Genomic DNA, 26841 nt, shown 5'->3' with positions numbered 1-26841 from the left:
ACTCATCGTTCTGTTCCTCTCAGACATGTGTCTAGAAACCATGTGTCCGTCTGGGAAGCCTCGAGCGCTCTCTGACCTAAGCCCCATCCATCCAGGCCAAAGGCCTGTTCGGGTCACTTTTTAGTTCAGAATCTCCTTGGGTGTTCTACCAATCGCTTGGAGGGATCCCCCAGCAGCGGGTGGGGGGCTGCTTCTGTTCTCTGGGGCCTCTGACCCTCCCTGCAGCCACCGGCACCCACATATCACTGAGGACTGGGCCCCCGAAAAAGCCCACGTAAGTCTCTAAGACTGGCACCTGCTCGGCTCAGCGCCCTTAATGCCACTGTCTGTATTGCACAAAACTACTTTGGGACTGTTATAATGAGGGGACTTACATCTAGAGTTCACCAGAGTCTCACTCAGAGGGTTTGGGAATATTCCTGCTTTCAAAAAGTTTAGCATATTGCTTAGAATTCTGTCGTCTAATGTAAATAGGATTCTTTTAATGATATAAGGACATTTTCCACACACACACACAGACACACAGACACACAGACACACAGACACACAGACACACAGACACACAGACACACAGACACACACACACACACACACACACACACAAGAAATCCCAGGAGCAAGAACACAGGGTTGCAAGCCAATTCGGACCCTGTTACCGGTGGCAGCGACAGCCCAGATGGAGGGCATGACGGCCCTTTGTACTTCTCTACGGCGGACGGGCAGAAATCATTGGTGGGTGGCTCTGAGGGCGGGCCATCCCCGGGGCCTCTGCTTCATCACTGAATTAAAGGGACTCCCCTGGGCAGCTCCCACAGTGCCTGCCGTCTCTGCAGACCTTGAGGACATGGCATGGAAGAAGGCAGAGCCGAGGCTCAGGCTATTCAAACTGTTAGTTAAGTTTCCACAGACACGGTACAAAAGAGAAGTGACTTTCTAAACCATTTCTGGAATCTGTTGGCACTTGGCACTTTGCTATGGAGAAGGACGGTTCTGAGAATGGCGAGCTTGTTTTCTGCACGGAAGGGACACAGAAGGAGCTCCTCAGAACAGAGAGGAAGTAAGCCACAGGTAACCAGGAAGAACATTCCTGAACTGGCCCAGCCTTTCGAGCTGTGGCACCGCGAATAGACCATTACAGCCTGCTGTACAGAATTCGTTTGCTTATGGCCTATGAATGGCATGTTGCAAAGGAAGTGGACATAGGCAAGTATGTACGTATGTATGTAAGTATTTTTTAAACCCACTTCCACTTGGGACACTCACTTTTCATAATTTTAACACCTGCTAATAAAAATCGTGTCTAAGTCTACAAAAAGTACAAACAGAACAATGCGATTTCTTCTTCATCACAGGAAGTCGTCTCTCCTGCATACACGTTGGAAGGAAGAATTAGAATCACTGGGTCAGAAGGTTCCTCATTCCTGAAACACAGAAATCCAACTGTCCAAAGGACCGAGAAGAGCTACTTAGAAGAGTGCGTACCAAGCCCTGCAGTGGCTCGCAATGGGCACATCCACGGGAGCTTATGGGTTCAAAGATTTTTAAAAAGTGCAATTTGCCCTGAATTTGAAAAGAAATGCCTTTGAGTACATCATCAACCATTCCAAAACTCCATTCTAAAATGGCATAAATCGCTAATTGACATAACAGAATTCTAGATTCTGCTCCTTCTATCCCCCCTCCCTTCCAGGTCCCAAGAAAGACAATGGCACCCATTGGGTGAGAACAACGAACAAGGCGAAGGGTCAGCGTTCAGGCTGTCAGGAAGTATCTACAACTTTTACCCCAGAACAAGTCGGGATTCTGAGGTGCTCGGGAAGATCACAAGGTGGTGGCAGGAAGGGGGACGGAGCACAGAGATCAAACCAGCAGCACCAGAACGTGTCTGGCTACACCGGAGGTCATCCAGCATTCAACCCTGGAGGCCCGAAGTTCCTTCTGAGATCTGGGGCGGTGCCGGACGCTGGACGTCAAAACGCGAGAGGGAAGAAGCGGCCGCCTCCTGCTGGGAGTTCAGTGCGGAGCGAACAGAAAACAAGAGAGCTTCCTGCCTTGGGGAGCCGACAAGGAGGGGCGATTTCCCACACGGCCTGAGAGCGAGGAGCAGCCGCCACGGGGAGCACGTTCTGCCCATTCGTGAGAAGGCGTCCGCGTCCTCCTCCATCCTCCCGGCCGCTCTGCCCAGGCCTGCCCTAGCTGCGCCCTCGACGTCCAGCCGGCACCTGCCTGCCCTGCGTGGGGGTTGGGGACACAGTACTTTGTGAGCTCATCAAGGGGAGGGAGTGATGGCGTCTCCGAAGCGTCCGTCGCCATTAAAGGCCGTTGCTATTTCTGTGGCTGAGAGGAGGCTTCGACAGCTCGACGACGGCCGGCCGAGGCTTGTTGAGGAACTTGGGAGCCCGGCGCAATAACCGCTGAGCCTCTGTGAAGGTCTCTATCAACTCTTTTTTCCAATGCACATACTCGGGGTCACTCTAGAGGAGAAAGGAAATGCAGAGGGGGTTAGACACTGATCCCCGGCACCTAGATAATCCTGCGAGCCCTGGAACCCACGAAATGGAACGACCGCCGAAGGTTCTCCCTTGAGCTCAGACTCAGCCAGGGACTCCTGGAGGCCTTCCGAGGGCTCCTGGCAGAAATCTACAAAACAAGATGGTGCCCTCCACCATGAAGCTCAATGGGAGCAGCAGACGATGGTCTTCAATACCCCGAAAAGTGCCACCCTGGGGACTCCCTGCACCCAATCCAGTGCTTAGCCCATGAAGCCTTCCTAGCTGATGGTGGGGTGGATCTGCTGAGACCCTCTGCACACACAAGGCCCTTTCAAGAATTCAAGGTCCTAGGCGCAGGAAACAGAAGATGAACCCTGGCTCTGCCACTTACTGTGGAGCAGGAGGTGGCACCGCCATGCACAGAGCATCAGCCCTGAAGTCAAAAAGACTCCTCTTCCTGAGTCCAAATTGGGCTCAGATACTTCCTAGCTCTGTGACCCTGGACAAGTCACTTAACCCCATTGGCCTCAGTTTCCTCATCTGTAAAAAGAGCTGGCCAATCTCTCCAGGATTTTTGCTAAGAAAACCCAAAATGGGGTCACAAAGAGAAGGACATGACTGTCCAACAACCACCACCACAGCCACATGGGAAAGGAAGGCATGCGGGGGGGGGGGGAGGGGGGCTGTAATCTGTCCCAAATGGAAGAAGCACCACGTTGATGAGATCATGGTTACATCGACGGAATGGAATCAATCATATGATTAAGACCATTTTCTTCCTATAAAATGCCTCACTGTCAGGACAATGGCTGCGCCTTCTAAAAGGTTATGCCCACAAAGGGCAAATTAGGGAAGGGGCTGCCAAGCCAGAAAACCACAGGGTAAGGCCTGAAGGATGGACTGTGAGCCCAAGGCCCGGCCAGCATGCCGAGGCAAGGTGAGCTGCAGCTCTGGAAGTCCAGCCTCACCAGTTGTATCCCCAGTGCTCGGTGTCTGGCACACAGCCTCAGAGGAAGCTGGGAGGAGGAGGAGGAGGAGGAAGAGGAACTCACATCCCATCCTCCTCTGACCATATTCTCCTAAGTGCTTTGCTTTCAGAGGAAAGAGCCAGTTTCTTTCCAAGTGAGGTCCTAGCGCAGAAGCCAAAGCAGCCAGAACAGTGTACAAAGAGCAGGCTATCATTTCACAGCTTCTTTACTTGATTGCCCCAAGCGTTCAGAAGGACTCACCTCACACTGTAGGACCAATTGTTTCCCTCCTTTTACCCTCAGCAAAATGCATTTCTTGTCTTTAATCTGAGTTTCTTCCACTGACACGACCTGCTCCAGGGTCACTAGGTTTTGCTATTTAAAAAAGAAAAAGTCTTTAAAATTTCCAATTGTCAAAGTGGGCCCTCAAGATACATTCTAAACATTGAGCTGGCTTTGAAAAAAAGGTAAAAGAAAATGGCCATTTCTGGCTTTTGGGGGCGGGGGGGGGGGGCTTATGTGCTAACGGTGAAGAAAATAGCTACAAAGAAATATAAGCAAGTCAAAAACTGTTTTAAACACCGCAAAAAAAAAAAAAAAAAAGGCATTCTAGGCAAAAGAACCAAGTTATCCCCTTGATGAAATCAGCATTTCTTTTGTACCATTCACAACCCGCCCCTTCCCCATTTCCAGGCACTTACAAATTGGTGCTATCAGCCCAGTTGGAGGGACACTCCAGGGCTCCCAGTGAGGGAGGACCTGTCTGACCCAAAGGAGAGCAGGCGAAGTGAACAAAGCTAATGATAAGGTTCTGGGAAGGAAGAGGCAGCCCAGAATACAAGGATGAGGATCAAAGCAAAAGGACAATGGCATGGGCACAGATGATGTCCTCCAGAGACTGCCGCACGCTGGGCCGGGCTATAGCATTGGGAATTGGGCCGAATGCTATAATATCACCGTCACCTTACCAGTTTATGTTTTTTTGAATAAATACTCCAGGAGTCCTAAATGAAAAACAACACCATCATAAGCTACCCTGTGCTTTCAGAAGGGAATCCACCTGTGAACAAGAATGCCAAGCTTCGTGGAAAACCTAATGTTTTGGATCTTCCCCCTTTGGAATACTCTTATGGCAACCCATGCTTCGAAAGGCCCGATTCCAACCCGTCTCATAGGCCGCAGAAGGCCTGCGGGGCCCTCATTTGGTAGACAGGCAGGGGAAGAACATTCGGAGAACTGAGGTTCAAATACTAACTCTGCTCCATGTTCTTTGCGAGAGCTCCATAGAGTCAGTCCCCAGCCAGGAGTAATCAGTGTCTTCTGGGATAAAATCAGAGCTGGCCCAGATGGCCTCAGAGGTTTGGGAGGGCCTTGAAGCCTCTGCTCTGTGCCTCCCACTTCATTCCATCCTCTACTCAGCTTCCAAAATGATCTTCCTCAAGGGCAAGTCTGGCCATGTCTCAGCCTCCCCCCACCTCCAATATACTCCAGCTGCTTCCCATCACCTCCAGGGTCAAATACAAGATCCTCTTTGACACCAAAAGGCCTTGATGAGCCGGTCCTTCCCATCTTCCAGGCTTCTTGTATCACCCCTCACTCATTGGGCCTGTGCACGGGCAGTTGGTCCCCCTTAACTGGACTGATCTCTCTCCTGCTGGGGGAGCTTTCCTGGCCACTGCCCCTCTCCTCACCTGCCAATCTGCACCATTCATACCAATCTGAGAGCTATTTGCACATTTTCATCCCCATTCGAGTGTGAGCTCCTTCCAGGGAGGGATACTGGCTGTCTTAAATGAACTCCCAACAGATGCATGCTGTGCTGGCTGCTTGAACAGCTCCATCCCCTGAGCCTGCTTGGGAAGGAGTGGCACATCCACTTGGGGGCAGGGAAGTGGAGGCCCCCAGCACACTCTCCTTCCTTCCTTATTGAGTGAATTCAGTGCTGGCTCACAAATTCTATTCTTAGGGGACCAGCCTTTCAATATACTCACTGAAGCAGTCTAACTCCCCACACCCACCGGAGAGACACACAGAGCCCCTCTATCTCGCCATCTCCCACAGATGGGTTACGCCCATGTTCATGAACTCCAAAATGTTCTTCTCTGCTCCCAATCTGGATTCTACCTCTCCCTTTGCCACCCAGGAGACCCATGACTGCTTTCCAACCTCCTCAGGAACTTGGGTCCCTCTATTTTTTTTCTAAACCCTTCCTTTCTGTCTTAGAATCAGTACTGTGTATTGGTTCCAAGGCAGAAGAGCAGTAAGGGCTGGGCAACGGGGGTGAAGTGATTTGCCCAGGGTCACCCAGCTAGGCAGTGCTTGCCCCCTCTTTCCTAGGCCATTACCTTGGACTGGCTGGACTGGCTTCCCTTTCGGCCCTTGACATTCCAGCTCTCATTGGCTCTCCTTTCTTCTTCTCACACCACTCCTGTGCCACTGTCTCTACCACCAGCCCTATTTCTCTACTTGCCAAATAGACTCCTCTGCCTGCACAAGGGATACCTTTCCAGCCTGTATTTTGCCTTCTTCCTATATATATGCGCTCTGCATGCTGCTTGCCTGGTTCCAACTTCCCCCCCATGCTGTTGAGCCTCAAATCTTAATGGGCCTCACTTCCCTCAGCTTCTTCTCCCTCTCATTAGAGGCTGGAGGCTGGAAGACCAAACCCCATCTAATGCTTTCCTTTAGAGAGGGCAGAAACTGGCCTCAGCTCATTCTACTCTGCATCTGCCGCCCTGACAGGTTTTACCTCCATACGGTAAGATGGCCCTAGTCCAGGGAGCCCTTGGTGTCCTGTCCCTTTCCCCACTTCTTGCCTCATTTTGTGCATTACCTCCCCTTTAAAATGGAAGCTCCTTGAGGGCAGGGACAGTTTTTCTTCTTACTAATTGTATCCCCAGAACTCAGCACAGTGCCAGGCACAGAGTAGACACTAAACAGATGTTTATCAGATTGGATTGGGCCTTATCTAGCAGACTGCCTCCTTTCTCATTAACCTTCAGTCTCTCCTTCCCTACTACCTACAAGCATACCCACTTCTCCTCATCTTCAAAAAACCCTCATTAGATCCATCTGTCCCTTCTAGATGCCTTGAGAAGCCAATACACAAGGACCCCCACTTCCTCCTCACATGATCTCTTCTTAACTCTCTGCAGTCTGGCTTCTGGCTTCAACATTCCACTGAAACTCTTCTCTCCAGAGTTACCAATGAGATCTCTCTCTCAACTCCTGTCTTAGAAGTGATACTAAATAATGGTTCAAAGACAGAAGAGTGGTGAGGGTTAGGCAATGGGGGTTAAGTGACTTACCCGGCTAGGAAGGGTCTGAGGTCAAATTTGAACCCAGGCTCTCCTATCTCTAGGCCTGGAACTCTTTCCACTGGGCTCTCTAGCTATCCTTCCAATGATCTCTTAATTGCCAAATCTAGTGGCCATTTCTCAGTGCTCATTCTCTTCAGCCCACCTCCAGCCTTTAATGTGGCAGACTGCCCTGCCTGTGGCGCTCTCTTCTCTCTAGGTTCTCATGGCACTGCTCTGTCCTGGTTCTCAGATTTCACCCAGGTCATGCCTGTAAACCACAGCTCCCCTCCCAGGCTCTATCAAAGGCCCTCTCTCTCCTCATTGGCTCCCATGGATTCCTTATCATCTTTAGGCTGGCAGTTCTCTGATCTGAGGTGTTATTCTTAAAAGGCAAATTACACTTTAGAGGCAGTATGGCGCACTGACTGGCTAGAGTTCTGGCCTCTCTCCTGATCTCAGACAGGACGTCCCACAGGCAATGGTGAACCATGGCATGTCCAACACTGAACTCATTATCTTTGCCCCTTTTCTTCCTCTGACTCTCTCACTGCTGAGGGCACTCCCCTACCCAGCCTCACAGCAGAGGCGTCATCCTTGACCCCTTCCTCTCTTTCACTCCTCATATTCAATCTACTGCTCAGTTCTGTGGATTCTTCCTTTGTAATGCCTCTTCTCCCCTCTGACCTGCCCCTATCCTGGTGTAGGCCCTCATCCCCTCACCCCTGGACTACTGTAGTAGCTGCTGGGACTGCCTGCTTCAGTCTCTTCCCCACTCCAGTCCATTCTCCATTCAGTCACCAAAGGTCTGGCCATGTCACTTCTCTATTCAAGAACCAGAATGGCTCCCTATCACCTCCAGGACCCATATAAAATTGTTTGACATTCAAAGCCCTTCATAAACTGGCCTCTTCCTCTACCTTTCTAGGCTTTCTACACCTCCACCTCCCCCACATACATTTCTATCCGGGACACACTCATCTCCTAACCACTCTTCGTAGAAGACACTCCATCTCCTGGCTGTATTCTTCCTGGCAGTCCCTCATGCCTAGAATTTTCTCTCTCTCCTTAATGCTGCCTCCTGGGCCTCTCTCGTCCCTTCGAATTCCAGCTGAAATCCAACCTTCTCCAAAAAGCCTTTCCCAGTCCCCCTTTCAAGGCTTCCTTCTGCTGATTATTTCCAACTTATCTTCTATCTTGTTTGCACACGGCTGTCGGATGTTTTCTCCCCAAACAAGACCAAGACCAAAGAGCTCCAAGAGAACAGAGACTGTTGTTTGGGCTTTGATTTTTCTGGGATGTTTTGGGGTTTTCTATGAGAGACTATAGGGGGTCAGGTCTCTCTGCGGCTCTCCAACACTCAGGACAGTGCCTAGCACACGGTACGAATTTTATAAATGTTTGCTCACTTGCTTTCCTCAATCTCATTTTGCAGAGGAGGGGCCCAAGACCCAAAGATTCTACCCAAGTTTGCTTTTTACTACTGTGGGCCCTCGTGGATAGCATTAGAAGCAACATGAGTTCTTCACTGAGGGAAGAACCTTAAGCTTTCTAGGTCCTCAGGTTTGCAACCTTCAGTTGCCAGAACCTGTCCAGTGTACCTTGACGCTATCCCCTCTTCTCCAGGCATCTGGCCAGCAGCTGAGCACAGGCCCTTTGCTGTCTCCCCTGGACTACTCTAACACCCTCATCACTGTTCTTCCCATTTCCAGCCTCTCCCACCTCCCAGTTATCTCCTATATTGCTGATAAAATCATCTTCTGACCCTGCCATCCCTCTGCTCCAAAACTTTCCATGGCTCTCCAGAGGGTCAATACCTCTGCATGGTACAGAAATAGCTTCCCATCATCATCATCAGTTTACTCTTGCTGGCTCACTTCCCACTTCTCCCTTTGACTCACTCTGGTCCTGCCAAACTGACATCCCTTCGGTTCCCCAACCCCAGTCTTCCAGCTCCCACCTCCCACCCTGCATCTCAGCCTCTCACAACCTTTAGCTTCCTTGAAGTCTTGGCTCAGGCCGCCTGCTCTGCCCCCTCCAGAATGGTAGGGCCTGCCGCCTTCTTGAGATGCACCTGTATTTTTTTACTCATCTCTGGCCCTGGGCCAGGAAAGCATGAGATCTGAGGGTGGGCAGGGATTTCAACCTCTGCTTTTGTGTTCCCAGTGTCTAGCCCAGCACATCTGCATGTAGGAGGTGCTCAATGAATGCCTGATGAGTTGAATTAAGTTAAAGCACTGTAATAAAACTGGAATTTTGGGGCAAATGTGAATTGTTACCATTATTAAAAAGTCAACTCCAATTCAGAAGAGCGTGGTGGAGTGGTGAGGGGGCTGGCTCTGGCATCCATGAGTCCCAGGTTCAAATTCTGATTCTGACACATGAGGGATCTGGGGGTTCTTCCCCCACTGCCCCCCATCCAGGCCCCAGAGGTCCCCCTGAATTGTCAGAGGAGCTTCTCCTCCTGAGAGATACCCAGGACCATGAACTACAGGCCTCAGCCCTGAATCCCAATGATTTATTTGGAAAAGTCCCTTAGGAAGCATAATTACCTGCATTCTAGAGTCAAGAGAGCCAAATTATTCCTCACTGCTAAAATATTTTAAATCTGAAATATTCCAAACATAGGGAAAAGACCTTGGCTTAGGGAAGAACCTGGAAAAATGGACAGAAGTACTCTCAAGAGTAGGCAAAGTATCCTTTAAAAAATCTCTACCTGAGGCAGTACCTGCTGAACAATGAGACCTGATCACCACGTTTAATTTAGCTGTTGGGAGCAGGTAGGTGGCTCGGGGGATAGAGAGCCAGGACTGGAGACCAACCAGAGGACCTGGGTTCAAATATGGTCTCAGACACTTTCTGACTATGTGATCCTGGGCATGTCATTTACTTAGCTCTCACCTCTCTTCTGCCTGAAAACCAACACAGTACTGAGTCTGAGATGGAACGTAAGAGTTTAAAAAGAAAAAAATAGCTGCTGAAATGATGGTTCAAGAGAAGCCTTGGTACTGAACATTGAAGCCACCTTTCGGCTCAGGGAACATATCTTGGGCATTAAGTTCCAATCAATTCCCAGGAGAAGTTATTAAACAGTAACCTCATAGCCTTGAAGCCATTTACATCTAAAACTACACACCTCTCTCCCTCCCACTGAATTGCTAATGGTGGAGTGATTTAGTTGGACCACAAAGAAACAGGGCAATATGAAATCACAATCACTCAGAATGAAATGCTGACAGCTGAATCAGGACCCGGTTTAGGTAATGAAATATTTTGGTCCTCAATTAGTTTATGTAATCATTTGTACAAGAAAAACATTTTGTCAGTGCCCAAAATAGGCCCTTCTAGCTCCCTCAATCTGTGATCCCGTCTCCTCCCCATGATGTCCTGGGCTCCTTGGAGGCAACAGCCATGTCTTCTTCTCTCTATCTTCTCTGTATTACCCTTCCATGTCTAATGGAGGTCTTTGGTATAGAGTCAGGGGCTCAATAAATGCTAATTTATTGAAAAGGACAGCCGATTTCTTTTATTTCTAAGCAGTTAAGTTAAAAATGACTTAAAACACGGGTATTAAACCTTCATTGTCATGTATGGCTTCACATACGTACATTTCCATGTCAGGGCCCAGGCACATAACAACAAAAGGACGCTTCCCAGAGTTCATCTCTGTCATTCTGACCTTTGGAAAACAATGGCTTACGCTTCCTTTCGACTTACCCGAGATTCTCCCTCTCCCCTCCACTCCAGTCTGTTTGGAAAGAGGTAAAAATAACGACGTTGCCACTGCGTCAGAAATGGATTTCCCAGTTTCAACATGTATCCATGTAAAATACAGTCTTTCCCTAAAGCATAATCTGTGAAGACAGAAGACAGAAGTAAAGCAGAGAAGCCGGGGAGGAGGGATCTTTCTGATGCTATTTACAGAGGAAGAAATGTTATCATTTTTCTTGGAAAATTGCAATTCCCTAAAATTAAACTGATTTTGCAAAAGCAAAAGCATTACATATTGATCAATCAATAGACATTTATTAAGTACCTACTGTGTGTAAGGCATCTTACCAAGGACCAAGGATACAAAGACTGACAGAATAATTCTTGCCCTCAAGGCACTCATACTCTACAAGGGGAGACAATATGCATGCCTCTGAGCATATACAAAATCTATGTGGATCGTCAGATAGTTTTAGATTGCTCCTGATTCGGATCAAATTCAAAGGAATTTATTGCTCCAGAAAATAAAAACGCTTCACCGAGATCCTGAAAACAAAATTTAGTTCTCCTCCACTCTCAACTAACCTCCTTGAAAAAGCTCTTCCCACTAGCCGCTTTTCCTCTCCTTTCACTGCCTTCTGAGCTCTCTCCAGTCTGGCTTCCCGCCTCATCCTCCCATATACCATTACCACACTCTCCTCCAATGACTACTGAGCCCTTCTGTGCCATATCCAATGGCATTTCTCAATCCTCGCCCTCCTTGCCCTTTCTGTAGCCTTTGTCCCCATCATGGTCCTCCTGCTGGACCTTTAATCCTCTCTGAGTTTGGGCCACTGCCTTGCCCTGGTTCTTCTTCCCTCGGATCCCTCAGGCTCTTTGGCTGGATTCTCCTATGCAGACAGCATGCCCTTTAACTGTGGGAGGACCTGAAAGCTCCACCTCGGGCAGCCCTCTACGCTCTCACATCTAGCAAAATGCCGTCAAGCCCAGCCACTCTTAGTCTTCCTCCTAACTCCAGTTCTGGATCACTGACTGCCTACTGAGCATTTCATCATGGACGTCCCATCTCAGACCCGACACGTCCAAACAAAGTCAATAAAGGGCCCTCTCTGGTGGTTTCCATGTCTACCACCTCTCTGGCCCAAAGTCTCCTTTTCTCTACTTACACTGTCCCAATTCTAACACAAACTCGTCGCCTCTTACCTCCACTATTGCTGGGGCTTCTAATTGGTCTTCTTGCCTCAGATTTCTTCCCTCTTCAATCCATCTCCCACAGAGGAGCCAGAGTGATGTGAAACATCCCTCCCCCCCTAAACTCCAATGCCTCCCTATTGCCCTCCTTTGGATCATATAGACACTCCTGTTGGCTACTAAAGCTCTTCACAAGCCAGTCTCAAGCGACCTTTGAACCTACTCTGGTCAGACGCCACTCCTCTTCTCACAAAAGAGCTCCGTGCTGCTCGTGCCCCCTGGCCTCTGTCCTGGCGAACTCCCCCTCCTGGACACTAGAGTTTCTCTCAGAGCTCAGCTTAGCACCGCCTTCCTCAGGAGGCTTCCCCCTCAGGTACCTCTTCTAGAAGTTCTCTACCCCACTTGAGTGTGAGCTCCTTGAGGGCAGTGAGGAGTCAGAGAGCTAGCCGGGGTTCAAGGATCACAAGTAACCTCACAGTCTTCTAGACCAGAGGTGTGGAGCACTGCCTGGGGGCTCTCCCTGTTGTTATCATTCAGTCATTTCAGTCACACCCAACTCTACTTAGAAAATGTGGGGGTTTCTTGGAAAAGATATTGGCATAGTTTGCCATTTCCTTTTCCATTTTATAGATGAGGAAACGGAGGCAAACAAGATGAAGTGACTTGCCCAGGGTCACACAGCTAGGAATGTCTGAGGCTGGATCTGAATTCACAAAGATGAGTCCTAGCTGCCCACCCCAGGGAGGTCTGAACCAAAGTAATTGGGAAATAGCAAATGAAGCCAACAGCGACAGAGCAGAACAGGAATAGTGGGGGTCCCGGCTGCCCAGGCAGGGCTCTGGGGCTCTCTGGCAGGGAAGATGCCAGCCTCACGCCCTTTCTGGCTCCTGGCACGAGGAGGTGCTTAAGGCCCAGGGGAGTCCCCAGATACGGTGTGCAGGTGTAAACAAAAGGCAGAATAAGAGCACTCGGGAAGCCCCCTCACAGGCAGACTCCCACCCGATGAGAGCAGCCGAGGCCGGCTCCTGGTGACTCTGCTCTGCGCAGAGGACACTTGAGGACACGCGACGTCTGAGCCAGGAAGCCTCCACTGGCTCGCTACTGCTCAGAGAGGCCGGGAGGCAGTGGAGGCCCCAGGACTCTGCTCACGTCCTGCCTCAAGCCCAGGATTCACCCTGATTCAAGCCCAGCGAAGCACCCCGAGCCAGGGAGCCCCACCCCGCCAATGCCAGCGCTGCCAAGCAAGATCACCTTCCCAGCACGATAACCCACCGGAGGGTCTTATGTCTGAACCAGGTGGAGCCGCTCACCACGCACTGGACTTAGAGCCAGGAAGAATCAAGCCCTCATTCTGCCTCAGACGCTAACTGGGCCACACTGGACAAGTCATTTCAACTGTGTTTGCCTCAGTCTCTTCAACTGTAAAATGGGGATAATACCAGCACCCACCTCCCAGGGGGGTCGTGAGGATCAAATGAGGTAATAAATTTAAAGTACTTAAGAGAGTCCCTGACACACAGCAGGCACTTAATAAATGCTGGCCCATAGACTTGGCATAACATAGCTCCTAGATGATGGGTTGTAGAATATGAGGCAAAGGCACTCTTAGCAAGCACCTGCATTTTTTTTTAATCTTTCCATCTTAGAATTGAGACTGTGTATTGACTCCAAGGCAGAAGAGAAGTGAGGGCCAGCCAGTGGGGGTCAAGTGACTTGCCCAGGGCCACACAGCTAGAAAGTATCTGAGGCCAGATTTGCACCCTCCACCCAGGCCCTCCCGTCTCTAGGCCTGGCTCTCAGTCCACTTAGCCACCTGACTGCTCCAATCCTCTGCATTTTACGGTTGAAAAAAACAAAGGCAAAGGAGAGTGCTGGAGGAAGGAGGAAGGTACGAGTGCTGGGGTGGCTATCCGGGAGGAGGTACTGTTTGAGCTGAAGAATGGGCAGGACTTCAGAGGAAGAAATGGGGAGGGGCCCAGGCTACCAGCCAAGCATCACTGAGGGGACGGGTCCCAGACGTGGCTGGAGCATGAGGTACACACAGGGGGCAGCGGGAGATGGGACAAGAAACTGTGCCGGAGCCCATTCGGGGAGGGGGGAGTTTACTGGGGGAGCCCTCCAAAAAGGCTTCTGACCTGAAGAGTGGCCCGACTGAGGCTGCCCATTGAGAAAATGCTCCAGCGGCTATGAGCTTAGGGCTCGGGAAGGCCGGAGGCAGTGCCAGGCACCCAGCATTTATTCCTAAATGAGAGGCAATCACGGTCTGAGAGTCAGCGTCTGGGAGGGAGGAGATGAAGGCCCAACAGAATTCAGATAAAAGCTGGGTAAACTCAGATGATTTAAGGCCTACAAAAATGTGGCCTGCAGGAGCAGTGGGAGACATTGTCAATTCAGGAGGTAAAGAAATGGGAGCCAGTTTACCTTCTTCATGGCCGAGCTGCTTATTTTTAGCCCGTTTCCTGGCCTCAATCTTATCGGTCTCGGCATTGACGGCATCATAGACTGTCTCGGCCACCTCTTGCTGCCAGCGTTCTGATATTACCAAAGGGAAGTTCTTGTAAAGCTCCTGATCACAATCAAGCAACTAATTGTATAAAAAACAAAACAAAACAAAAAAGGAGACACTTAATGATCCCATGCGCCAAAGGACGATGACCTACTCCACGCCATCCCCGGCCTTATTTGTGAATGCTCATGCTCGTATCAGTCTTTCATGCAAAAAACCTCTGGAGGATGAGGGGCGACGTGCTAAAAATACCCTCAGAGTCACAGTGAAGTCACCACTAATGGAGGCCATCATGGGCCCAAAGCATTAATTAACTCAAACTTGCCAGTGGGACAACTTTTACGCCCAAGAATCAAAGCAAGAAAAAAATGAGCTACTAGTAGGAATAGAGTTTGTTCAGCCTGGACACAACCTTGGGGCAGTGCCAGTCCCTACAAAGCTGGCATGAAAGAAAGAACACTCGATTTAGAGGCAGGACACTTGGACAGGTATCACTGATGTGCCACTCACCACCTGTACAAGCTGGAGTGGGTCATGCATTCACTCTCTCTGGAACTCAGTTACCTTCATCTGCAAACTGAGAGTTTGGGGCTAGAGAAACCCTGGATGAAATCTTCTTGGTGTCTATGTTATGCCTTTACAGTTCTATAGCCTAGCGCTGGTCACAAGACTTATTTTGTGTGAAAACTAGTCCTAATGAAGGCTAGAAAGTGAATTATATTGGCTAAAACACTCTCAACAAGGGCTGACTTCAGGTAACCAGAACACTGAATTCCACAGAAACCCAAAGATCCAAACACTCCAATTCATAAGTTTTACTGTAGAGTCATATTTAAATACAGTTTTTCTAACATATAACGAAGGAATCAAATCAGCTGGTTAAGTCAACAAATCATTCTCATGGGTCTAACGGTCACCACTGGACCCAGTTCCGCCTCTCCTAGTTCTCCACACTTGGCATATGTGTGATTTTCTCATGGTGGTCATATGTTCTGTGGATGCATGCTGGAATCCCTCCATGCTGCTGTCAGGGGTTCAATGAGCTGTCGTGTCCAAAGGAGCTCATTACTTGATGGTTCATCCTCTAGGAGGGGTAGCTGGGTGGCACAGCAGAGAGAATACAGGGCCTAAAGTCAGGAAGATTCATTCTCTTGAGTTCAAATCTGCCACAGATACTTCCTAACTGTGTGACCCTGGGCAAGTCACTTCACCCTGCTGGATTCAGTTCCTCATCCATCAAATGAACTGGAAAAGGAAATGAGAAACTACTCTAGGATCTTTGCCAAGAAAATCCCCAAATGGGGTCACAAAGAGTCAGACAAGACTGAAATGACTGAATGACAGTCCTCTAGGAATGAACCTTTTCTAACTCACTTGGGTTGGGCAGACCAGGGAGCAAAGGAAGGTGCTGCCTTTGAAAAGCAGGTGATGGCATGAGAAGGGAGCCACTTGCTAATGATGAGAGTGGACCCAAAGTGGAATGGGCTACTGCCTCCAGGGGAAGTGAAGTCATCCCATCTCCCTGGAAGTCATCAAGCAGAGGCAGACGAGGCCTCTGGGGATTCCTACACCTGTGGACATTCAGCCAGAGGTCCTGAATGTTCTTTGAGCTCAGAGGCTGGATGATCAATGGCTCTACCTCAGAGAAGAGATCACCACACTGCCCTGCCAGATTTCCACTTAAACCTTTCAAAGCTTGGGAGCATCTGGCAGAGTTCATGCTTCATTGACTCAGTCTTCAAGAATCTAAGGCAACTCCCCAAAAGGAATGGCACACAGAGTTCCAAATTTAATTTGTAAAATCAGTAAAATTTCCCTTCCAGCAATGAGCAGGGCCTGTCATTTCCCCGGGGTAGAGAATTCCTGAGGAGAAAACAGCCTCTCTCTATCCATGCAAATCCCCAATTATCTCTGAGAGGTTCTGGCTCAAAGTTCTCTGGGACCACTGAAAACTCAGTAGGTGTCAAAGGGTAAATCTGAACCCAGGTCTTCTTGACTTCCAGACCAGCTGTCACTTGCCACTTTGCCACCTTGCCTCTTCTTCCAAAAATACTGCTCAGAACTCTTCATTTCACTATCCAATATATCTTGAGTTTTGAACAATAAAAGACATTAAAAGAATATGAAGACCATTGGAGAGAAAATAATGTAAGCAACAAGAATACAAAATCCTATTTAAAAAACCATGAAGAACCTACTACTTATGAGGCACTGGGAATATAAAGTGAACATAACACAGTTTTTCTATTGAAGAAGCCTACATTCCCTGATGCAGCATGATGTTGTGGACAGGGCACTTGGAATCAGGAAGACTTGAATTCAAATTCTACACTGGACATTTGCTAGTTGTATGACCCTGTCAAAGTCCCTTCACCTCTCTTAACCTTGGTTTCCTCATCTGTAAAATAAAGGTTTTAGACTCAAGTGATGTCCCTTTCAGTTCTAAATTTATGACCCTACTAAAGATGATACAGTATATGTGGAGAAATGTGATATAAGGAAGGACCTGATGGAGGCAATAGATGTAGAGAACACTGGAGAAGTTGGTACAGACTCTATGGAAGAAGAGACATTGGACTTCAGGCTCTAGGCTAGGGAAGAAGAGTGGAGTTGCAGATAGGGATGGAGATGGAAGTCTGAAACTTAGGAGAGAAAATGGGACTTGATATACTGCTCTGGGAATCAGGGATCTCAGACCTAGAAGGAGCCTCAGGGCCCATCTCACCCAAAGAATGTCTCAACAAGAATTCCCTCTACAATGTGACTAGAGAGCGGTCATTCAGGCTTCTCATGAACTCCTACTCTACTCTGAGGCAGCTTTCACGAACAGTAAGGATTTTGTTGTTATTGCAAATCAATTTTTGTCTCAGTGTGACCGACTCCTAATTCTGCCCTCTAGGACCAGGACAAGTCTAATTTTTCTTCTGAGTGACAGTCTTTCAAATAATTGAAGCCTCTTCACTCCCATGTTCCTCAGAGCTTTCACTCCTCCATGCTAATACTCTCACATCCTCCAACCATCCCTCATCTAGCCAATGTCAAGGCCCTTCCAGCTTGGCTGGAATGAATGTTCTTGAGCCAACCCAAGAGCTTTTTAAAGCCTGTAGAACCTAAAATTGAACACAATACTCTAAATTTGTTCTGACTAAGACAGTGCAGAGAGATGATCTCCTTTGGAGATTTGCACCCTGAGCCTTTCTGAATTCAGCTGAAGTTTGCATTCATTTTCTTGAGTTCTATTTCCTACTGTCTCAGATCTTTTTTCAGTCAAATTTCCCGTTCTATACTCAATCAAGCCCATTCATAGAGCACAAACAGAGTAAAACTTTGTATTTCTATTAAATTTTATCTCATTACATTTTCATTTCAGTGACATTTATGAAATATCATCTGGATGTCTGGCCATGTGCTGGGCAATGGAGACACAAACACAATGATGAATCTGTCTCTGTCCTCCAGAGGCTAATATTTTACTGGGGAGAGGAGTGGTAGAGAGCGTGGATAAAATATCTATCAGAAAAGTCAATACAAAATCTATAAAGAATAAACATGGTGCAATTTCAGGGTAGAGGAGAGCACTAATGCTTGGAGAAACCAAAGAAATGGCCCCAGAACTAAGCCTACAAGAATGCTCTGGGTAAAGAGAGAAGGCAATCTAGGCATAGGAAATAGCCTGTACAAAAGTAGATTGAGGGGAGATGGACCACAAAATACAGAAAACACAAAGGAGTCCCAGAATCTCTTGGGCTCCAGGAAGAGGTTCAGTCTTGGCTGAATTCTGCTGAGATCTTTTGGAATCTTGACTCAATCCTCTAGTGCTGTGTACACTACTCTTCCCAGCTTTGTGCAACTTGCAACTTTAATAAACATGCTGGCTAAACCTTTCTCCAAAGACGGTCAGACAGTGGGGGGGGGGGGCTCATAAGAGACAGAGAATTGGCAGGAGCCTTGACAGGAAAAGATAGTTTGTATAAAAGGCATCCCTCTCGTGGTTCTATGGACAGGAATTACATTCTCCAGCCAATGAAATTACATGGAATATCTCCTTAGCCAGAGCCCTGATTCTAACAGTCTAGGTGCCTAATGACCAATTGTGGAACACCTGAGCAGCTATGGGTCCTTAGTGATGCTAAGCTTATGTTGGCGAACCTATGACACATGTGCCAGAAGGGGCTGCTCCCTTCCCCCTCTCCATGAGTGCCTGAGGACATTCTCACATCACTTGCCCCGCTGCCCAGCAGCCCAATGGGAGTGCGTCCTCTCTCCCCTGTGTGGGGTAAGGGGGCAGCTCACATGCAGTGTGAGGGTTGCCGTTTGGGCATTCAGTCTCTAAAAGTTTCACCATCATTTCTCTATGTCACTAAGGGCAGATCTAAATGGGTTTCAGAGAAATGAATCTCTCTAAATGGCTTTAGGGAAATCCCAATGAGTCTAGGATCCTTCCAGGATCTCAGACTGTTGCTCCACAATGGGAACTCCCTGATTTGATTGTCTTCTGTTCCTTTTAATAAATTTATTTTTGCCACCACAGAGTGTTTCTTCTTGTTTTAGTGCTCCCATAATTCAAACTTGGTCTCTCTGAAATCAACAAATCCCTGTGGGGACACTCCCTCCTCTGGAGACCCCCCCCCCAATCTGACACTGAATCACTGATGACTATTCAGAGGGTCAGGTTGCCATCTTCACTATAGAAAAAGCATAAGAAGTTCTGTCTAATGCTTTGTTAAAATATGGACATGGGCACAGGGGTATGCATTTTTTCATACCTTTGAAAGTTTTAAGAACTCTGACCAATGCAATGACCATCCAGGATTCCAGAAAAAAAAAAATGATAGTAAAGCAAGCTAACCAGCTTTTTGACATAAAGGGAAGGGAATCAGTCAAGATGAAGGAGGAGACTCACTTGTGGATGTTGTTAATGGGAATTTACTATACATAACCAACTATGCAAAATTGGCAGAGGGTTTTTTAATGGGGGGAGGATGGGACAGAGAGGTAAAGAAAAAAGAAAATGAATGTTTATTAATTGAAAAAATTAAAAATTCAATCAGAAGGTATAAAGTTGTAGCCAAATGGAAGCCTGGCTGATAGCTTTTCCTCATGGAGGCAAATAAAGGAATTGATGCCATTTGTTTCATAAGAACAGAGAAGCAAAAAGAAACTTCAAGGAATACTTGACCATCTCTGCTTGCAGTGCTCCTAGTAAGTCAAAAGGTTGACATAAAAACAACTGAAACTTAAACCTCAATGCTTCTAAAACAGAAAAGAATTAGGAAATATTTCCTGTAAATTCTATACAAAACTTGACAAGATCCTCCAAATCAGTCATCATTTTTATCAATGCTGCACAACTTAGTACCAAAGCCAACATGAACGATGATAATCACCAATATGTCTGGCTAATACTATTGAGATTAAGAAATGAAAGAAGACCAAGGCCTGCAGCCAAGTCAGAAGTTTCACTCCATATATCAGAGGATCAAAGACTTAGAGCTGGAAGGGAACATTTTAGGTCAGCAACTTCAAAATCCTCATTTTAAATCTGAGGAAATGGAAGCTAGAGAGGCTAAGTGACTGGTTCAGTCATAAACATTCCTTTGAGAAGAGAACCAGAGTGAATATCAACATCAAAGCAGTATGATCCAGTAGAAAGAGCACTGAATTTGGACTCAGAGGACCCAGGTTCAAATCCCAACTTCAACATTAACTACTTGTGTGATCCTGAAGCAGTCACTGAACCCTCATGGGGAAAAGGAAGGAGCTTGATTGTATGACTTCAACAATCCTCTGTAGAGCAAAGCCTCCAGTCCTATGATCATAATCAATTAAACTGTAAGTATCATAACTGATAGGAAATAACTGATTGTTCTATGGATGTGGCAGGAGTCAGACATCTTGCCAGATAATCAGTCAATAAACTATTCATTAAATACTTATGAGCCAGCCACTGTGCTAAGAACCAGGGAGAAACAGAGAGACAAAGGACAGTCCCTCTTAGCTCATTGATTAGTTAGTTAGAGCAAAGGTCAAAAAGCATCACCAAGTTAGGATAATAAAGTGTTTGAAGACAATTAACTTATTTCAAACAAATCTATTCAAACAGGTTAAAGGTTTCACTAGATGGAAATAAATACCAGAAAAGACTGGTTCTGTGAGAATTCATATTTCCTATACTATATCAATTCCTATATCAAGGCCTGTATATTAAAGAGGATTCCTGTGCCAGGCACAGAAGCCATCCAAACAACAGGTTTTTACATTTCCTTTGTTCTTAGGAAGTCCCAGGAATATCTTCCCATTTAATGGATTTTAATTAATAAATGAAGGGAACAAGGGTTCTTTTCCTACATATGTGATCCCCATGACATTGGGATGGAGACTAGAAGGCAATCTTGAATTATGGCCAAAAGCCTTTAAAACAACATATGCCCTTTGATCCAGCAATACCACTACGGGGTTTGTACCCCAAAGAGATTTTTTAAAAAGGGAAAGGTTCTGTTTGTGCAAAAATATTTATAGCTGCACTTTTTGTGGTGGCAAAAAATTGGAAAATGAGAGGATGTCCCTCAACTGGAGAATGGCTGAACAAATTGTGGTGTATGACGGTGATGGAATACTATTGTGCTATAAGGAATGGTAAACTGCTTGATTTCTGTATGATCTGAAAAGACCTCCATGAACTGATGCAGAGTGAAATGAGCAGAACCAGGAGAAGACTGTATAAAGTAACCGAAACACTGTGGGAAGATCGAATGTAATAGACTTTGCTACTAACAGCAATGCAATGATCCAGGACAATTCTGAGGGATTTATGAGAAAGAACGCTGTCCACATCCAGAGAAAGAACTGTGGGAGTAGAAACGCAGAAGGAAAACACAAGATTTATCACTTGTTTGTATGGGCATATATGATTTAGGGTTTTGGTTTTAAAAGATTACTCTATTATAAAAACGAGTAATATGGAAATAGGATTTAAGTGATAATATATGCATAACCCAGTGAATTTGCTTCTCAGCTCTGGGAGTGGGGAAGGAAGAGGGAAGGAGACAACAAGAATCATGCAACCATGGTGGTGGTGGTGGGGGCAAACAAAAATAAATAAATAATGCATAAACAAGCAAACAAATAATATAGAGATGGAAAGAGGTGGATAGTTAGACACCTCTTAATTAGTTATTGACCAATTAGAGAAGTCCTGGGATATTCAAGGGAGGGGCTGAATAACAAGCTCCTAAAACTCTATTTATTGAACTGCCTAATCAAGCTTCAGGGTCTCTGGTCACAGAGAGAAGGCCAAAGGCCTATGCTACTTCATTGGATATGATGCTGGCCTGATGTTCTTCCCATTATACCACTGTTTTTCACGATGTCTCTCACATGCAAGAAGTGGTATAAAAAGACATCAACTGGGAAATGAGTGAGAGATAAGAAATGGGTAGTAGCCAAGGGTTGCTGTACTAGGACAGCCTCAGAATGAAAGCTCCTCAATAGAGGCTTTCTTGAAGAAATGAACAAGAATGGGACAGGTTGAAATGCCACAGAGATCTGCAAATCAGGTCCAGGAGATGATGGAGCTATCCAAGTGCTGAACTACAATCCTATTAAGAACTCCAGTGCTCAGAAAACAATGTAGAGATAGCAAATTGATATGGGCCACTCTCCCTGCCCATTGGAAGCTGTAGCCCAGCAATGGTAAGAGACTGCTGGGGATCTTGGAGAAAGCAATTTCAGTTGTATAGTGAAGCTGGAAAGCCATGCTACAAAGGAATGCAAAATTAATTAGGATCAGAGGAAGCAAAAGCAATGAATACCACTAGTCCTGCCCAAGGGTTTAGCTATGAGAGCAAGGTGAGCTAGAGGATGATAAAATGACCATCACATAGTAGAGTCAAGTCATTTTCTTTTAAGGACTGGTAATTTTTTGCTATCAAGTAACACAATTTTCTAAGAAAAGTTAACAAACATTATATTCTCTTATGACTCACTCTCTGGAATAATATCTTGACTCTATCTGCAAAAACAATAACACGAAAGTGTAAACAATCCAGAATATATTGAAAACGGCAATTATTTAACTGGTGGCTGACAACCTCAAAATGATTCAGAACAATTTTTACTATGTACTCAATCCTTAACTCAGCCTGAGAAAACTAAAGATCAAAGAGAACCCGGATAACTAAGATCTTACCCATAACAAATCATGGTTCATATCTGCATGGGTTTTATTGTCTTGTAAACACTTGAGGTTTTATTTCAACAAACTATAATTCAAATTGAGAGTAATTAGACCATTTTTAATTTCATCAAAAATAAATATGTACTATATCTATTAGAATTATTTCCCAGGGCAGTTAGGTGGCACAATGGATGGAGTGCCAGGCCTGAAGCTGGGAGGACCTGGGTTCAAATGTGACTTTAGACACTTCCTGTGACTCCAGGCAAATCACTTAACCCTAATAGCCTCTCCCTTGCCCTTCTGTCTTAGAGCTGATAAATACTCAGACAGAAAGTAAGGATTATAAACAAACAAAAGAAGAATAATTTCCCAATTTGAGACTAGCTTCCTCAAGAATCTTGGTAACAACCATAAGACATATTTTACTGGAGTTTAAAACAACAACAACAAATGCAATTTGTTTCCAACTAAGTGAGAGCACAAATAAGTCACAAATTTAAGTACCTTGATGCCTTTGGTGTCCTCTTCATCAAATGAGCCAATATCGAAAGCGTCTGCCGCATTTACCTCACCTCGGGGAGGGATCAGTGGTGGAGGATACTGGGAAATTCAGAGCAAGGCAGGACAGTGAATAAACTGTGTTTTCTGGAACATTAATTTTATTGGGGCATGAGGGGGTCTTGGTGGCAACAAAGAGGGATGTATTTCAGGATAAGGCCTATTATATAGTATATCACTTAAGTTTAAAACAATCACATTGTACCTTTTTTCTTATATTTTCTTGTGATGATAAGTACAGAAAAATAATCTTACTTGTCAGAGAATTCAAGGAAAAATGAAAAATAATGAAATGATTTTCAAAGTCTTGATCTGAAAAATATTACTGGATCTCTAAGATTGCCAATTCCTTCAATAAGATTTTATTTCCAGAATGATAACTATTCCAGAACTGAAGGGAAACACAATGCAATTGCTACACCTGCCATAAAGTCTGACCACTACCTAATTTAGGAGCCTTCATTTTATGGAATTTAGCAGAACTTTCAAGCACAAAACTCTTTTTAACTTGGTCCTAAGTAAATTACAGTTTAAACAACTGTGCTTCCAAGACCTCTTTCACAGGTCATTATGGAGGAGTGAAAAAAGGCACCAGAACTGGTGTGAGAAGATCTATTGGTTCTGATGTTATTGGCTACAGAAACATGGGCAAATCACTGAACCTATGACTCAGTTTCCTCATCTGAAAAATAAGCACAAAAATATTTTGCACTACATATCCTTACCATATTGTTGTAAGGAAAGCATTTTATTAACCTGACTACTATGTGAATGCCATTATTTTATCAGAATGTTATAAACCTTAAATTCCCTTCCTTTGCAGAGACTTTTGTCCTATGGGAAACCAAGTACTTCCTGAACTGGCAATCTGCATGATCTCCGGGGCTTTGTTGCAGCCCTCATGAAGCTCACAAAAAGCAAGGATCATTGTTATCCACATTAAAAATGATTGCCAATAATGGTGATGTGCTGGATAAAAGAAAAAAATCAATTATAAGATAGATTTATCCTATATGTACTAAAATAGTTACAACACACACAAATCTTTCTCTCAACATACAAACCGAAGCACTTCCTTCAACAAGGTGAAAGGGAAGACCTTTCCATTTCAATTTTATGGCTATTTTAGGCCAATATAGGCTTTCTCAGATTGAATTCTCCAGAACAGTGTCCTAAGACATCATTTCATATATAAGTGATTAGAAAATATAATCAATTAAATGTAAAAGAAAATATTTGACAAAAAAGAGTTTAGGGTTGGTTTTTTTTCCTCCTGCTTGTTTAACATGGCTACTTTTAATTAAATTCAGTATTCTCCTAATAACTGAATTTCCATTGTATTGCAATCTGCCCTGTTGGAAGTAACTTCTAAAACAATGAAATCACAGATCTCCTTGAGTGTTGAGAGTAATTCAATAGGAAAGACTGCAGGTGGCCTAAGAATCTGAAGAAAAGCTAAATAGAGAAATGGAGGGAACAGGAAACAATCAGCTGGGAAGGAGGAGGCTGGACTAGGTACTTTCCAAATCTCCATCAGGCTATGATTCCATGGTTGGGGCCATTGCAAGAGAAATCAGCAATGGGATGGGGTCTTACGGTGGGTGACTACCTTCTGTAAGTAGACATGCTGCCAGTCGACTCCTTTGAAAAATATGTGGCTTTTTACTTCCTCTGCACTAGAGAAAAAACAAATAGTATTAATGACAACAGACATGCCAGTCAGAATGAAATTAGCAGAACCCAAGCAACATCGATAATAATCGTGACAAACGTAAATAAAAAGATGGCAGAAAAGGAAGCCACCCTGGGAGGCATCACAAAACCAGGCTTGGCTCTGGAGATAAATAACGCAGGGTGCTTCTCTCCTCAACACAGGAGACACAGGACGTGGGGGACTGACTCCCAGAGGAGGGGGCCCAGGCGGACAACGCTGTTCTATTGATGCCTTTGCTCTAGTCTTCATTGTCGCCCTTGTTGAAACTGCCATAAGAGAAGGTTCAATTTGGGGACTGGGGAGAGGATTTCCAGAAATGACCGAAATGAACAAACAAAGCCATCCATTGCTTATCTTTAAAACATGCATCTGTAAATAGAAAAGCGACTTCCTAAATGACTGATTGCACTAAACCACAGAAGAGCATGCTGGGACCACTGGACTTAAAAGACAGTTGCACGGGCAGAGATGAGCAAAGGGGCGTGCAGGTGCCCATGGTTGGAATCTGCCAGACATCGGGGCGCTGTTAGGAGATGAAGCTCGCCTTGTCATCTGTGAAAGAGTGTATCATCAGCAGTCTTAGTGATGATGGAGATTTAATGAGGAGAGGAGGGAAGAAGTCATTTTGCTACTTGTGGAATGAATGGCAGACTTGTGTTGGGCAGAACGTAAGACATGCATCCCTACTGGCTCTGGAAGAAGGAATCACTTATGGGCAGCACGGACAGAGCCCAGAAGGCTAGGGGTCATCTAGCAGGAGAAGCCTTCTAGCAGAGGACTCTCCGGTTGCATGATGGCCAGCACTTCTGGGATGCCTGAGCACGTGGTGCTAGGGAGGACATTTGGGACTGGGCTCTGAAGGGAAGATGGTTGAGAGGTTGAAGACTCAATTTCAAGGTGTTGTCATCTGGGTCTGGGCAGGGCCTCATCTCATTATCAGTGGGTCAAAGCATATGGTACAGGCAGCAATCCTTCCCTCTTAGATAAGGCTGGATTCAGGGGGTAGGACTGAGAGCTCCCTGAAGGAGGAGGCTGAGGAGAGGGGTCAGCAAACGGCAACTGTGTAAGGGCATCGAGTTCAAAGAAAGTCTTGATGCAAAGATCAAAGTTGATAAAAAGCTGCAAATTCCATTAGGCTTGAAGAAGCCACTTTAGTTGGCTGACAATGAGCTGTTACAGGCTGAAAAGGCTCAGACAGAGGAGCCAGAGAAAGAGAAGAAAGGAGAGAAGCCAAGATGCCTACTTAGAAGTTGGAGCAGAAGAGGAGGTGAAATGAAGGCCTGATGACATAAGAAAAACAGATAGTTTAGATCCCTCTCCCCAACATCAGGTGATATGCAGGTGTCAGGAGTCAATAAACTGTAAATGCCTTCTCTGTGCTAGGCACTGTGCCAAGCACTGGTAGAAGATCATGGTCCAACCCCTCCAGGGGATACCTGTTACCCATGACTTCCCCTGGGAAGAAGTAGGAACAAAGAGAGAAAGAAAAGAGATGCCAGAATGAGAACCTGGGATGGCCAGCAGTGATGTTACCCTCCTCAGGCTAGTATAATGCTACTTTGCTGGCTCTGCTCCTCTTTCACCTCCTACCTCATCCCCTGCCCCATTCTCACAGTTAGCCTCACACCTGACTGAGAAGATAAAGGTCATTCTCCAGAAGCTCTCTCTTCTTGCCCCTTTAGCCCATGAGAAAGAGGGGACCCTTCTCTGGGCCAAGGCCAACCACTCTGTGTGCTCTTGATCCTGACCCTCCCCATCTTCTTCAGCAGACTGTGTCCACAACTGTCACCCCCTCTCAAATCTTTCATCCCTTCCTCCCTACTGGATTTTCTTCCCTGATGTCCCCAACCATGCCAAAGCCTCTCTCATTCTTAATAACCCTCCCTAGCCCTAACCATGGCCACCAGCCATCACTTCCATCACTCCTCCCAAAAGTCCTTTGTCTGTACTCACCAGCTCCACTCTCTCCTCCTTTTCTTTTCTTTTCTTTTCTTTTTTTTTGGAACCCTTACCTTCCATCTCAGAATCCTAGAGACAATTCACCTTCAAATACCCCAAACTGAATTTCTTTCTTTTCTTCTTTTCCTCAAACCTCCTCTGAACTTCCCTATTTCTACTGTGGGTTTGCAAACTCAGAGGTATATGCATTCATATTTTCATTATCTCTTGCCCATCCTTTCTTGTCTCTCCTTCCTTACCCCCTCCACCCCCCCACCCCCCCACCTCTCT

The 26841-nt window shown here is 46.1% G+C and overlaps 1 protein-coding gene across 1 annotated transcript in view; it reads right to left on the bottom strand.

Moving 5' to 3' along the window:
• Positions 1 to 2252: 2252 nt before the first annotated feature.
• Positions 2253 to 26841, bottom strand: part of GRK3 (G protein-coupled receptor kinase 3) — a 93157-nt gene continuing 68568 nt past the window's right edge. Inside the window, exons 14-19 of the mRNA XM_044674104.1 lie at positions 24508 to 24574; positions 22845 to 22940; positions 14080 to 14242; positions 10474 to 10610; positions 3722 to 3835; positions 2253 to 2474 (exon numbers count right to left, since the gene is read on the bottom strand). Coding sequence (XP_044530039.1) covers positions 2313 to 2474; positions 3722 to 3835; positions 10474 to 10610; positions 14080 to 14242; positions 22845 to 22940; positions 24508 to 24574 — 739 coding nt within the window. The 3' untranslated portion in view covers positions 2253 to 2312. The remainder of the gene's footprint in view (positions 2475 to 3721; positions 3836 to 10473; positions 10611 to 14079; positions 14243 to 22844; positions 22941 to 24507; positions 24575 to 26841) is intronic.

This window comes from Gracilinanus agilis, chromosome 1 (assembly GCF_016433145.1).
Source record: "Gracilinanus agilis isolate LMUSP501 chromosome 1, AgileGrace, whole genome shotgun sequence".
In the NCBI taxonomy this organism is placed as follows: domain Eukaryota; kingdom Metazoa; phylum Chordata; class Mammalia; order Didelphimorphia; family Didelphidae; genus Gracilinanus; species Gracilinanus agilis.
This window is presented reverse-complemented; position numbering and strand designations above follow the sequence as displayed.